The following is a 15013-nucleotide window of genomic DNA, read 5'->3' on the forward strand; positions in this document are numbered from 1 at the left end:
TACTTTTTTCTATAAATATCCCTGTATATGTGCATACTTCTCAAATTTTGTTCGCAATTTAATGGCAGAGATCACCAGTGGTGAGCTAAAAGTGTCTCTGGTAATGACAGCAGATTACAGCTTGCTTTCTTTTTTTGCTCTCTGTACATTTTAAGGCACAGAATGAAATGCATGTACTGTACAGTCATTATTATTATAATTGAGTACTGTCCATGATACTTTTTTTATTTGCAATAGCATCCAAATTTTCAGGAAAAACGTTTGGAGTTTACCCCATTCTTCTACATCCAAGCAATACTAATACACAGCTGTAACAGGATGTTAATAAGACAAACTCTCAGGCAGGGGCGGACTGACCATTTGGAAACTCAGGCACTGCCCGAGGGCCCAGGGTCAGGAGGGGGCCCCATGAGATGCCCCTGGTACCTTTTTCATAGGCTTTTTTGAGCTTGGGCAAGGACACAGGGGCCCCATGATCCCCTATTGCTCGGGGGCCCCATGAGTGTTCAGTTCGCCCCTGCTCTCAGGGACAAAACACACAAACATACACAGCAATGGCAATTCAACTTGAATAGTTAGAGAGACAGGGCAGAGTGCTTTGGGGTGGGAAGGGAGAAGTCACTATCCAACATTTCTATGACCACTCTCACCTCTCTGACTCTTCTCCTCTCTTCTTCCATAGCCCTCTCCTGCTCTCACTAACTATTCAAGTTTAATTACCATTACTCTGTATGTTTGTGTTTTTTATTTCCCTCAGAGATTGTCATTTTAACATTCTGCTAAAACTTTATGTTTTATGCACTGCTTGGACTTTGAAGAAGTGTGTACACCCTGAAAGCTTGTCCTGAAAATTAAGATATTAGTGCAAATAAAAAAGTATCATGAACAGTACTCAGTTTTTTTTTGTTACAAGTGCACTAATATGGCTACAATCACCTCAAGCTTCATTGTATCAACACATCTGTTCTCTGGTGCTGGCAGTTTTTATCAAAGGGCTCCTAGCGACAAAAATAAGTGGCAAAAACTGCAGCTACCTAAACTGTAACCATAAATGTTCCCTCTAACGCTTTACTGTACACTCCATGAATATTTAAAGTGGTTCTAAAGTATACAAGTTTTTTTTTACCTTAATATATTCTATGTGTGTGTCTATAGTCGCACACAGCCTGACTTGGGAGCACGCCTGTACAGGTGCCCCCTCAGCACAGGGCTTGCAGAGGCACCACCATCAGGAAAAGAAGAGGAGACAGCACTGACAGGGGACTCAAGAAGAGAAGGTATGGGACTGGTCGCTGGTAGGTATAGCATCTTTTTTATTTTATTTAAAAAACATTTTTGCCTTTACAAATACTTTAACATTTGTCCCAACTCATTAAGCAGGCCTTTTACATTTAGGCCCCCTCAACACAACACACCTTTAGCCTGTCCCTGAACAATGAGCACCCCCAGCCTTTCATTTAACCCCTAGAGTAAATACTTGACAATTAACCTCTCCATCAACACTTAACTTATAAAACTCTAAATACTGAGCCTAACCTAATCCTTCAGCTATGTTCTAATTCAGATTAACCTCCATTGCTGCTCCATTTCCCATCTTATGGGAAATGGCAACGACAGCCTCTGACTTGAAAAGCATTAGATCCTATGCAGAAAGCATGCAGCAACGATATCCATGTGCCTGGATAAACTGATTTGTCATTTTTACGCTCTTAGTACTTAATCAACCATACAAGAGTAACACAACACCAGAAAGATACTGTTATTTTTTAACAGTGGTTTTAAATGTTCCACAACTATAAATACAATGGCACCATGAAAATAAAGTAGATGCTGCCCAAAGAAGAGTAAGGTCCCCATAGACAACGTGCCATTTTATACTGATTTACATGGTATCTTTTAGAAGCTTTGAAAGGAAAAATGGTCATAAGCTCTGCTAAAATAACAATCCAACAAGTTATTATTAAGACCATACAAGTGCAATACTGTGAATGAAAAAAGCCTAAAGTTATGATGATATGTGTTTCATCATCTAATGTCCATGACTTTTAATAACAATTCAAGGTATTTATTAACGATGTACATCCAGTGCGGAATTTACAGTGTCAGCTGGATAACCTGCCACTATTGGTACTGTATTTCTTACCTCTAGCTGGTTTTGGTGGAGCTTGGGATAGGCCATTGCTTCTACAGGCTGGCTTAGGTTTAACTTCTTCCAATAAACTCCCATCTGATTCACTTTCATTGGCCACAAACTCAATATTACTTTTACTATTAGTTCTCAAAGAGTCCAGATTTTTGTAAGATGGCAAAGGTATGTCGTTAGATTCAGACTCATCATCAGAACTGAATGGAGATGTTCTGAAATTACATATTATATGATAATGTTAAAATAGAAGCATGTGCTAGACTAAGGGAAAGTAATAATGTTATTTCAAAATCTTGCCCAATTGAACTTTCAGTTTAAATCAGCTAAATATATTGTAGATGCATCAAAACAAAATAGGATTTTTGTACTCACCATAAATTGATTATCTGGAAGTTTTCACCTTCAGATTATGCTGCCGCCTAAAAAAGGTTGATTGGACACTGGCAAAAAAAAAGTCTGTAGGCTATCTCAGGACAAACCCTCCTATTACCAGCATGCCTAGATTTTGTAGCAAGCAGTACTGAAAAAATAAACACAGATGAATAGGACCTGTTTCCCTCAATGGACTCCAAGAAAATAATTTTAAGGTGAGTACAAAAATCCAATTTTCTTTTTTATACATTGAGGGACACAGAAAGTCTTTACCTTTGGGGGCTTCCAAAAGCAGTCCAACTGCAGGGCGAGCAACACAGCAAACAAAAAAAACTAACAGACCCACTAGAAACAGAACAAAGCCACCTGAAGGATCTTATACTTAAAGCTGGTATCATAAGAGGCCTGAATATCCACCTGGTAGATACTGGAAAACGTGAACAAAAAAAAAAAAAAACAATTGGCAGCCATGTAAACATGGGAAACAGTGGTCCAAGGCCAAAGAGCCCACGCTAGTAGGAGAGGGGAGGGAAAACTTCTTCCTTAAGATCACAGGCTTGAATAATGGTCCGGTACTCAGAATTGGTGGAACAAGAAGCCAGTCTTTCTGAAAAAATCAGCGATTGAGAGATAAACTTTCACAACCTGAACTACATCCAGTCAATGGAGACATATCTCCTTTTGATGAATTGCAGCTGACAGAAGGAGAGCAATGTCCTAGTTGAGGTGAAAGGCCAAACTATCTTAGACATGAAGTAAGTTCCTTGCCTCAGCACCTTTAGGTATTAAGCATTTTAACAGGATAAGGCTGCCAGCTCAGACACTACCCTTGCAAAGGTGATGGCTACAAGAAGCATCATCTTATGTAAAGAGTGGTGATCAAAATATCTCTAATAGGGTCAAAGGACAGCTTTTTACAAAAAAAAACAAACAAAAACAAATGCAAGTCCAATGGAGTCACAGGACAGCCAACAGGTGAAACCACATGGGAGACACCCAGAACACAGTTGTTGATCAAGGAATGGAATGCTAATGGTGTTTGGAGTGGGAAGGAATCAGAAGATACTGGGCTCTTGAAGTGATGAGGGACAAAAGCTGGTCCAAGCCCAATTGCAGAAAGGCAGGAATCTGTCCCATTGAAAATTTCATCGGTTGAAATCCTTGTGCCTCACACCAAGTTAAATATGCCTTTTCATGTACAGTGATAGATCTTTTGAGAAGCAGACTTCCTAGCTTTTAGTATCTGAGGAATAGCTGATTCAGAGATGCTCATCTCTCAAAACTAGGGCTTCCTCAATGATGTCGTTAAAACCAGGGTCTGAGAATCAAGATTGTAAATTGGTCTTTGAAACAAAATGTCCGAATAAGCTGAAAGAGCTCCACAGGAGTCTGATCAGGTTGGTGTATCACATCTGCCTAGGCCATTCCAGAGCATTAAGGATCACGAAAAAGTCAACCATCTTGATTTTAAGAAGAAGACAAGGAATATATTTTAGGGGAGGAAAGGCATAGATCAGGGTGTACTGATCTCATGGAGTCACCAGAATATCCACTGCTGTCGCAAGAGGATCCCAGTACCTGGAGACAAATTTGTCAAGTTTTGTCCTCCTGGAAGCAAGGAGATCCACTTCTGGTTTCCCCCACCTGCGATACAACTTCTAGAATACCTCTGGGTATAGGGATGCCTCCCCCAGATCCAGATTCTGCCAGCTGAGGAAGTTTGCCTGCCAATTGTCCATGTCTGGGATGTAAACAATGGGAAAGGCTGGAATGTGAGGTTCTGCCCAAGACAAAATTCCAGGTTTCCCCACGTCCAGATGAACTGATAGTTGCTGCATGCCCCTACTGTGGTATTGTCCAAATGAATCCAGATTGGATGACCCTCCAGCTGGATGGTTCACCACTGCTGTAGGGATGGCCAAACTGCCTGAAGTTCCAGAATGTTGATCGGGAAATGGTATTGCTATGACGATCAAGTAACCTGAATCAACAGGGTGCCCAGGACTCCACCCTACCCTAACAGACTGCCATCTAGTGTGAGGATTTCTTAAAAATATTTGTCTGTCCTGGACTCCTCCCCAGCCTAATAGACAGGGGAAATCCACCTTGAGGATTTCCCCTGAGTCACCAAGCCAGAAACAACCTGGTACTTGGTGCCAGATGGTGTGTCCAGGTACTGGACTGACTTGTCCCACATTGACAGAATTTTGCTTTGTTGAAACTGTGCAAATAGGTCTGCCTCAAAGTACAGCACTGGAGTGGAGAGTTGGGCGACTCTTGGACCGAACAGTATGACTAGATCCAGAAATTCCAACTGATATGTTAGTTCCAGAGTTGATTTCTGAAGGTTCTGAATACACACGGACCTCTGCAAGATCTGGACAGTCAGGTCTATATTGTCCTCCAGAAACTGTATGCCTAGGTTGGCCTTAGTTTGGTGGTAAATGTTAAAGTATATTTACACTAACAATAGATTTATCTTATTTTCTCCCTTTTGATCAGTTAAATATACCATTGAAAACGTTTTACATATGTTTGACAAGTGAAAATAAAATATAGCTGTTCATCTAGCTAGAAATAGTTTCAACTAATAACATACTTTGCTCTGTGTGTTTGTATTGCTATCAGTTAGCATTGTTGCCTGCTATCTCAGAGGACTATAAAACACCTCCTCCTGTAATGAAGAAGAAATGGGGTTGTTTTGTAGTACTAACACACTCTTCTTGTCCTAGGGTAACAATGCTGCTCAGTCCAGTTGTCACCCCAGGACAGGAAGTGTATTAATGGCAGGATTATCAGGTTAAAATACATGAAAAAGGAGTGAAAAAAAACACATCTAAGAGCTGGTAAACTGCAATACTATCAATTTATGTTCTTGGGTTTAGATATGCTTTAATAGATATCTCCTGAGTTGTTTTTTTCATCAAAGGAAACCTGCCCAAAATAGTAAAAAGAAAAAAAGATTTTTAATTTACTTGTAAAAATCTTTTTTTTCTGAAATACATCACAGGATGCAGAGGACTTCATAAGAATACTTGAATTATGCTACCACCTTCAAGCGAAAGGACACTGGCCAAAAATCACGCCCAGACATAACCCCTCCCAGCTAAGCCTCACTTTTGCAACAAGCAATGTGGAACAGACAAGAGGAGGCCTACAGCACCTTCAAGAACTTAACTCCCCTTCCTAGGGATCACCACTCTGGATCTGTAAAGCAACCTGCCAGCAAGGTCACTGGATATCCTGTAACCCTGGGATAGCTGCCCGCAGGATCCAGTGGTGACTGGACATTACAGGCCATCTCCGCTCTTGCATGCAGGGTCTAGGTACAGTCCCTTTTGGCCAAACTGTAGTAACCAATCTGTACAAAGCCCACCTCTAACCCAATCAGGAGTGTTAAAAACAGGCCAGAGATAATCATCAGAGTTAATAAAACTGCATATCATCACAACTACTTCCTGAATTCAGGTGAAATATACCTTGTTTTTTTTTTCAGGACAATTTGTTTGGTACATGGTAATGGATATCTTTAGATTTTTTGTTATCAGAAGAAAACTGCTACAAATTAGTAAAAAAAAACTAATGTTTTAACATGTAGCTATATATTTCTTTCCATTACCATAACCTACCCCCAAAGAACAACACAAAATAAGTTATTCTGCTCCTGACGATTGCAGCTATACCACATATGTGTAACCTTGATCCTAACTCTAACCCTGAAATATCTTCCTTCCTTTCCATTTTTCTCCTCTAGCAAGGACAATAAGATACAATGTATCTTTTTATCCATTCAAGAGAAGAAAACAACACAGGTGGACTGTTCTGTGACTGATCACAATCAAAGCCAGAAGCTATTACATCGATCAAGTGAACTGGGCTTGTAAGCAGGATCTTTAGACGCACACTGACTGAACATGCTTTTTGTCAGTAAATAGGCTATTTGCAAATCCAACAACTCTCACCATTATTTATATATACCGCAGTATGACAGTTTAACCGCTTCCCCTCCGCCCTATAGCAGAAATACTGCTACAGGGCAACAGGGGTGCGCATTTCTGGGTAGGGGGCATGTGTGCACCCTACCTACACCGCCATTCGCGGCCTCGGTTGTCAATCACCGGCTTCCAGCCAGTGATTCCTCGCCGGCACCCGGTGATCACCGAGTATCTCCAACAGGGGAGAGACCTGTGTATAAACAAGACAGATCTCTCCCCTGTCAACTCCTTCACACTGCTTTGTATGGCTCTGCATAGCGGAGCCATACAAGGCAGTAAGTTTACAGTGAAACACAGACACAGCCCACATAGTAAAATAGCACACAGCACACAGTTAACCCTTTGATCATCCCACATGTTAACCCCTCCCTGCCCAGTGCCATTAGTACATTGTCAATGCTTTTTATTAGCACTGATCACTGTATTGGTGTAACTGGGGATGTCAGTTCCCTCCGTGTCAGAATGCCCACCGCAGGCCCTCAATAAGTCGTTGATTGCCGCCATTACTAGCAAAAAAAAAACCAAAACATTTCAGTATATATACCGCCATTTGAAAATGCTATAACTTTCACATAAACCAATTAATTTACATGCATTTGGATTTTTTTTAGCAAAGAAATGTAGCAGAATACATTTTGGCCTAAATTTGTGGCAAAAGTTGATTTTTTTAATTGTTTTACTGGACATTTTTAATAGCAAAAAGTCAAAAAACATTGTTTTTTTCTGAAAATTGTCAGTCCTTTTTTGTTTATAGCGCAACACATAAAAAACGCACAGGCAATGAAATACCAATGAAAGAAAGCTCTATTTGTGGGAAAAAAAAGGATGTAAATTTCATTTGGGTGCAGCTTTGCATGAATGCGCAATTGTCAGTTAAAGCTACGTAGCGCTGTATCACAAAAAATGGCCTGGTCAAGAAAGGGGGTAAATCCTCTGGAGGGCAAGTGGTTAATTCACATTCGGTTGCATGCTTTTCTCTAGGCCCAGTATTACACGGTAAAAAAAACACAAATACAGAAATAGACAAAATGGTTCCTTACGTAATGCTTGATGGTTTGGTAACAGATATGTCTTTTGAGGATACCAACTTAAACCTAAAGGAACAAAAAGTAAAAAAGATTCAAACAATGAACCAATACACCAACGAACTGTGTCCATTTCAGGCAGCCACATTAAAAGTCTCAATATAACTTTACAGACTGCTGGTTCCACATAATACATAGTCATTTAATAAGTTCCATTTACTCCTTTTCATTCCTATACATACTTCCATTCATATACAGTATGGGGGAGATTTACTAAAAATGGTGCACTCAGAATCTGATGCAGCTGTCCATGGCAATCAGCTTTCAACTTCTGCTTGTTCAATTAAGCTTTGATAATAAAACCTGGAAGGATTGGTTTCTATACAGAGCTGTACCAGATTTTGCACTCTCCAGTTTTAGTAAATAACCCCTATATGTCTTTTGCGAAAAAAATTATGATGGCAAAATTACAAAAATAAAAAGTGTAGAATGATCTTTGTTAATAGCACTGACACTGCGGTTTTTGTTTTTCTAAATTCCCTATGTAACAGTTTTATTATTTGTTGATTCTGCCAGTAGATTCTCAAATTCTTCACTTTAACATGGTGACAACACGGTGAAATTCCACAGCAGTGTTGTCACCATGTGGACAGAATAAACGTAGATGGACGTGCAGTAAGCCACAAATTAAAGCCCAACTCCATCTAACGCTTTTTAATAAGATATATCAAGATTTAAAAAAAAACATAGGAATATGTTGACAGTTGAAAGCACCCCTGTCAGTGTTATATGGTTTTCCCCAACCCCTGTATCCACTTTTTCTGGACAACTATAGAGATAATACAAAGAAATGCATATTGTAACATACTAAAAAATATCCTTACAGGTATTAACCAGATGTATTATTCAGAATACTATAAATATAATATATATATATATATATATATAATATTTTTTTTTTCTGCCAAAGTGGGCCCTTAATGTACACTGCAGCTGCTGGCTGGCATGACCCAGAAAAACCCAACAGCAGATTTTTGATTTAAAGTACACTTGTCAAGAGAGAAATATGTTCACCTTTTGGACAAAAATAATAACTACATATTTGTTTGCAGGTAAAAAAATGTGCAGTTATTATTTTTGTCCAAAGGAGCCTGTAAAGCATTGCATCAGCGATCCGTAGACCGCTGATGTCATGCAGGTCTCCTGCAAACCTGTCACAATATCTGCTAGCCGTACGGGATGTACGGCCAAGCAGATATTCTGAAAGGATGCTTGAATGAAATACCACGGCACTCCACATCGTACAGAAATAATTAATTCTGACACTTTTCTGTCACTAAAGCAATGCAAACTTGTTCTGGGTCCAGGCAGTCAGCCAACTAGCATTGTTAGAACAAGTGTCTAAAAGTTAAGACTTTTCTTCGTATGCACATTTTATACTAATAAAGTACCGTTTATCATGTTCCAGTTGTGTCACAATTAGTTGTGACCTTCAGTTTGTTATGCTGTGCTAAAGCTGGGGTGTTTCCAGGTGCCCTACCAAAAGACAACATGATATCACTACATAGTCCCATTGACAGAATACCTGGTAACATCCAATTGGTTATAACACTCACAGTGGAAAATCAAAGACATTACATCTGTCATATGTCCAATGACTATGTCAGAAATAAGGATGGCTAGCATGATCTCCATTCATCCTACACAGGACTAATGTTAATAAATCTTTCCCATTGCTTCAGAAACTTTTGCTGTAGTCTGTTGTTTCTAAACCATCCCGTTTTTCCTTCAAACAATGTATCTTACTTTGGGGTAGAACTAGTTTTAGGCACCAGATATCTTGGTTCAGCTTTTGATTCTTCTTCAGAAGATTTTACTGTTGATGTTTTTGGTTTCCTCTGTCTAGGTGGTGAAAAAGATGATGTGCTTCCCCAAGTTAAAGATTTCGCTGTTAAGACAAGAAATCCTTCAATACAAGTTTTTAGGTTAAACATTTCAATTTGTATTATATGATTGGAAAGTTTGTGGTGTGCGAATTAAAAACCTACAATTCTCCTTAAAGTTATAAGCCCTTTGATGACCAGAGGTTATTGAGGTGCTGGTATCCAGATCAAATTTAACAGTGCCAGAATGATTCTCTTAAAAGTGAAGTATAGGTTTCACAAAAAAAACAATTGTACTCACCTAGGTGGATGCAGCATCTATCCCCCACTGGCTCTAAGACCAATAACTGAGCGATTAAACACTGCTGATCACTCAGTTCTAGGTCTTCAGGCTGTAGAGAGCTTGTGAGTTTCAGTCACTGGCTCTCTGGTCTGCCCATCCAACAGTCAATGGGCTGCAGAAAGGGCAGGAGCAGTTGACTTAGGCCAGGGGTGTCCAAACTTTTTTCAAAGAGGGCCAGATTGGATGAAGTGAACATGGTGGAGGGCCGAACATTTTTCCGAACATTCTTTGAACCATTAAAATTAAATGCAAATAAATTATTTTATGCAAAGTTAATTGCAAACGACATACTTTTCATTTCATAACATTAAGATCAACTGACAGCTGAGTTTTCACAATGTATTGAAAATACATTTCAAAAAAAACTTACCTGCACTAATGTGAAGGGTGAAAAAGGTAGCTGGAGCTGAAGTCTCTGCTCGGCAGCCGGGGGGGGGAAGAGAAACACACTTCACGCTGGAAGCCCGGCCCTGACGTCACCGCCCTCTGTCGTCCCAGCACGGCGCAGTCACGCATGCGCACTGCTCTCAAGCAGAAGACTGTCTGCCACAAAAAGGAGGGCCGTGCGACAGCCACATTTACACAGACCAGGGAGAACGCGCTGCAGTCAGGCATGCGCACTGCCCTCTGCTCTCAAGCAGAAGACTGTCTGCCATAGAAGGGAGGGCCGTGGGAGGGCCACATTACACAGAGCAGGGAGGGCTGTTGGAGGGCCGTATTAATCCGACCCCCGGGCCGTAAATGGCCCGCGGGCCGGACTTTGGACATGCCTGACTTAGGCTCTAAGAGGCCTCCTGACAGGCTGAGCCAACTGCCAGTCCAGCATCTGGGTGGATCTTGACCATATGGTCAGGATCTTTTCAGAGCCTGGACCAGCTCCGTGACGTCAGCAGACAATGAAAACAGGTCACAGCAATGCAGAATGAACTGCTATCCTGTGATCCACAGGAGAAGTACAGCCAAAAGAGATTTGGCTATACTTCTCCTTTAACTTGACTATAGCTCAATATATATTTTACCTACCTAAATTATTTTTACAATTTTTAAGGACATATACAACTTTTATTTTGTACAAAGTTTACCAAATACCTTCCTCAGATTTTCCCATTATCCAGGGTTTAAATTTTAATGAAAATAGTTCTGTGCAGAGCGCTTACATTAACTGCTTCCTATCCGCACTACAGCATAAATACTGCTACAGGGCGGCACAGGTGTGCAAAATCACATGTGTATATACGTGATTTTGCATTTCCGGGTTGGGGGTATGCGCCCTACCCGTGCTGCCATTCGCGGCTGTCAATCACTGGGTCCCAGCCGTTAATTTCTCGCCAGCGCTCGGTGATTTACGAAGATCTTCGATGGGGAGGAGGACTGTTTTGTTTACTAACAGTTCTCCTCCCTGTCAGCTTGGGCACACTGCTCTGGATGACAGTGCACAGCACACCCATCCACAGCAGTGTGATTCCAGTGAAGCACACTGACACCGCCCCCTAAGTAGCATTCCCTGCACACAGTTAACCCTTTGATTTGTCCCTCATGTTAACCCCTTCCTGCCCAGTGCCATTAGTACAGTGTCAGTGCTATTTTTTTTAGCAATGATCACTGTATTGGTGTCACTGGGGATGTAACAGAATACATTTTGGTGTAAATTTATGACGAAATTTGAGTTTTAAAATTTCTTTACTGGACATTTTAATAGCAAAAGTCAAAAATATTTTTTTTTCTCAAAATTGTCTGTCTTTTTTTTTTTTAATAGCGCAAAGAATAAAAACTGCACAGGCAATCATTTACCACTTAAAGAAAGAACAATTTGTGGAGAAAAAAGGACGTAAATTTAATTTGGGTGTAGCATTGTATGACCACGAAATTGTCAATTATAGTTATGCAGCGCCGTAACGCAAAAAAAGCCCTGGTCAGGAGGACAAGTGGGTAAGAAATACAGCTACAGTCTTCAAATTTTGTGTACTAACAAACTTCACACTTTGTCATAGCTGACAAAGATGATTTGTTTCTGACCATTAGTGGAAACTGGAAGCGGTCAGTGATTGTGTGGCATCAGAGGAGCATGCACAACTACTTTCCTAGCTGTGAAAGGGAATGTAGATTAACCATCTCCTGGTATAGGCATCGTGCTGAGCAACATTAACCTACAGATTGTGGTCAAAAACTGGTAACAAAAATGATGCCCTTAAAATTAAGCCACCCCTAAAATGTAACCTCATCTACCTGAACATGTAACACTTCACCTAACCCCAAGATTAGCGCCCTAACTTTTAAATTTCCCCAACAATGAACCTGTAACCCGTCCTTAAACATTTAACCTCACCATAAATATTTTTTATAGCACCTATCACACTTTCATTATCTATGAGCATAATAAATGCCGTGAATAAGGTTTACTTTTGCACTGAAATTGGAGTAAAATATAGAAATATCTGAAAATTTTACATGAGATCCACTTTTCATTTGTTGTTGAATCCTGTACTGAATTTTCTCCGCAGACCGCCTAGTGATTCCATAACTTCTTATTGTAATATATTAAAGTGACCCTGTCAGTACTTCCCAGTGTGTGGATGCACATCATGTGGCAGGTGGAACACACATGCAGCAGCCATGCAGCAGCAAAGCAGCTGTTAAATGTGTTCACGCTTTTAGCAGGTATGCTTTAATATAAAAATGATCCTGTGCTGACATGGTCATCTTACGCTTTCTCTGATGTATTATTTTCAAATAATTTTGTTAATAAACTGCATTAACACAGAGCATACATCAATGGTTTCACACCACCATGTTGAGATAAAATAAGCTCCTTATCGTACCATCAGTAAAAAGCTGATTTGTTGAAATGCATTTGAAAGATGTTGATAATTGCTCCTCTGCTTTTTGAGTTACGTGCTTTGCGAGCTTTTCATAAATTTTCTGGATCCCCGGAAATGTTTTCTCCCTCATGTGTCTGTTATTTTGCCTTACATCCATTAATTTTTGGAACTTGTCACTGGGGATCCCATGGACACCCTGCCAAGAACAAAATGTGTTATTCATCTCTACAACAATACAAATATGAACAGCAGTAAAGTGAACTTGTCACATGCAAAAAGGCTCTTGGACATGCAGCAGTCTGCTCATTACATGAAGTAACATTTCCACCGAGTCTGTCAATGTCATCTTTTTACATACATGATAGCTTTTTCTACTGTTGATTATTCAGCAATGACAGCATGCATTAAAATAGTAAATAATAATCTGCATTATAACACCAGGATTCTATCTTGCCTGTCAAAAATTCATTTTTAATGCTGATAACCAAACTCTGTGTTATACTAGCTAGGTGTAGAAATTGTCAATTTAATAATTCTGTGATGCAAGCTTACAGCTTTAAATCCTAGGACTTCCAACCTCTCTTCTAGATCTTGTTCAATGACATTCCTAATTGTCTTCCTTAACAAATGATCATTCTTCACCTCATGTCTCACATGGTACTTGATGGTGCCGTCTTCATTGTCCCAGTCTGTAATCATTTGAGAAAATAAAATCTTTTTATACTGTACTAAACCGGTAAAAGTCAAACTACAATCACGTAATGCTGCATCTGTGCACTCTGCACTACAGTAAAGTATAGCTATGGGTAAAATAAAGATGACACATATGATGCAGTCTGTCACTAGAATTAACACAACAGTTTTTGTTTTTATGAGTTCTCCCATAATACAGTTTTATTACTTGTTGGTCAGTAGAAGTTTCCCCTTCTTGTCACATAGGGGGTTATTTACTACAACTGGAGAGTGCAAAATCTGGTACAACTCTGCACGGTAACCAATTATCTTCCAGGTTTTATTGCCAAAGCTTAGCTGAACAAGCTGAAGTTAGAAGCTGATTGGCTACCATGCACAGCTGCACCAGATTTTGGGAGCACCAGTTTTAGTGCTCAATAAGCCCAATGGTTATAAATTCTTGTGCTTCCACTGATAAACAGTGCTCCACACCAAAATTGAATTCAGTGTCCTTCCACCTGAAAAAGGATGGCTACTCACCTCAAGTTGTGGACCTATATATGCCAGTTTTAGTAAATCTCTCCATAGTGACAATGCTGTGCATGCTGCAGTGAAATCATACAGCAGCATTTTTACCCAGAGGGAAAGAGTATTCTTAGATGGACAAGATGGCAAGGGATCAGCTCACAGAACGGAATCTGTGTGAAAGGGGACTAACTCAGGCAAATATAGAGACAAGTTAATGAATCATTAATGTATCATTGAAATTGATTTTATTTTTTTTTAAATGCAAGCAGAGTAAGTATCTACATGAGAGATGACAGACAGATGAGTGCATACAGTCATGGCCAAAAATATTGGCACCCCTGCACTTCTGTCAAATAATGCACCACTTCGAGCCCAGAATATTGTTGCAATTACAAATGTTTAGGCATTCTCATGTTTATTTTTGTTTTTATTGGTATGACACAAAAAAAGTGAAGAAACAAAAAGCCAAATCTGACACATTCCATACAAAACTCCAAAAATGGACAGGATAAAATTATTGGCACCCTCAATTTAATATTTGGTAGCACACCCTTTGGAAAAAATAACTGAAATCAATTGCTTCCTGTAACCATCAATGAGTTTCTTACAACTCTGTAATGGAATTTTGGACCATGCTTCTTTCACCAACTGCTTCAGGTCTCTCAGACTGGAAGGGTTCCTTTTCTCAATGGTTGTTTTGAGATCTCTCTACGGGTGCTCTATGGGATTAAGATTTGGTCTCATTACTGGCCAGTTCAGTACACTTCAGTGCTTTGTCTGAAACAATTTCTGGGTGCTTTTTGACGTGTGCTTTTGGTCATTGTCCTGCTGGAAGACCAATGACCTCTGACGGAGACCCAACTTTCTGACATTGGGCCCTACATTGCATCCCAGAATTCTTTGGTAGTCTTCAGATTTCATAATGCAATGCACACAGTCAAGACATCAAGTGCCTGAAGCAGCAAAGTAACCTCAAAACATCAGTGAACTTCCACCATGCTTGACTGTAGGGACTGTATTCTTTTCTTTAAAGGCCTCATTGCTTTTTCTGAAAACAGTAGAAAGATGGGCTTTACCAAAAAGCTGTTATTTTGTTTTGTCTGCACATTCTTCCAATAGGATTTTGGCTTCCTCAGGTAAGCTTAGCAAACTCCAGCCTTGCTTTTTTGTTTCTGTGTCAGCAGTGGGGTCCTCCTGGGTCTCCTACAATAGCGTCCCTTTTCATTCAGA

General features: G+C 39.9%; 1 protein-coding gene across 1 annotated transcript in view; it reads right to left on the minus strand.

Moving 5' to 3' along the window:
- Nucleotides 1-15013, minus strand: part of DZIP1 (DAZ interacting zinc finger protein 1) — an 87570-nt gene that overhangs the window by 10988 nt on the left and 61569 nt on the right. Inside the window, exons 10-14 of the mRNA XM_089680484.1 lie at nt 13136-13272; nt 12584-12779; nt 9345-9486; nt 7554-7607; nt 2144-2358 (exon numbers count right to left, since the gene is read on the minus strand). Of these exons, the coding sequence (XP_089536610.1) occupies nt 2144-2358; nt 7554-7607; nt 9345-9486; nt 12584-12779; nt 13136-13272 (744 nt within the window). The remainder of the gene's footprint in view (nt 1-2143; nt 2359-7553; nt 7608-9344; nt 9487-12583; nt 12780-13135; nt 13273-15013) is intronic.

Source organism: Staurois parvus, unplaced genomic scaffold (genome assembly GCF_062004578.1).
Source record: "Staurois parvus isolate SC_StPar_1 unplaced genomic scaffold, SC_StPar_1.0 ptg000243l, whole genome shotgun sequence".
Classification (NCBI taxonomy): domain Eukaryota; kingdom Metazoa; phylum Chordata; class Amphibia; order Anura; family Ranidae; genus Staurois; species Staurois parvus.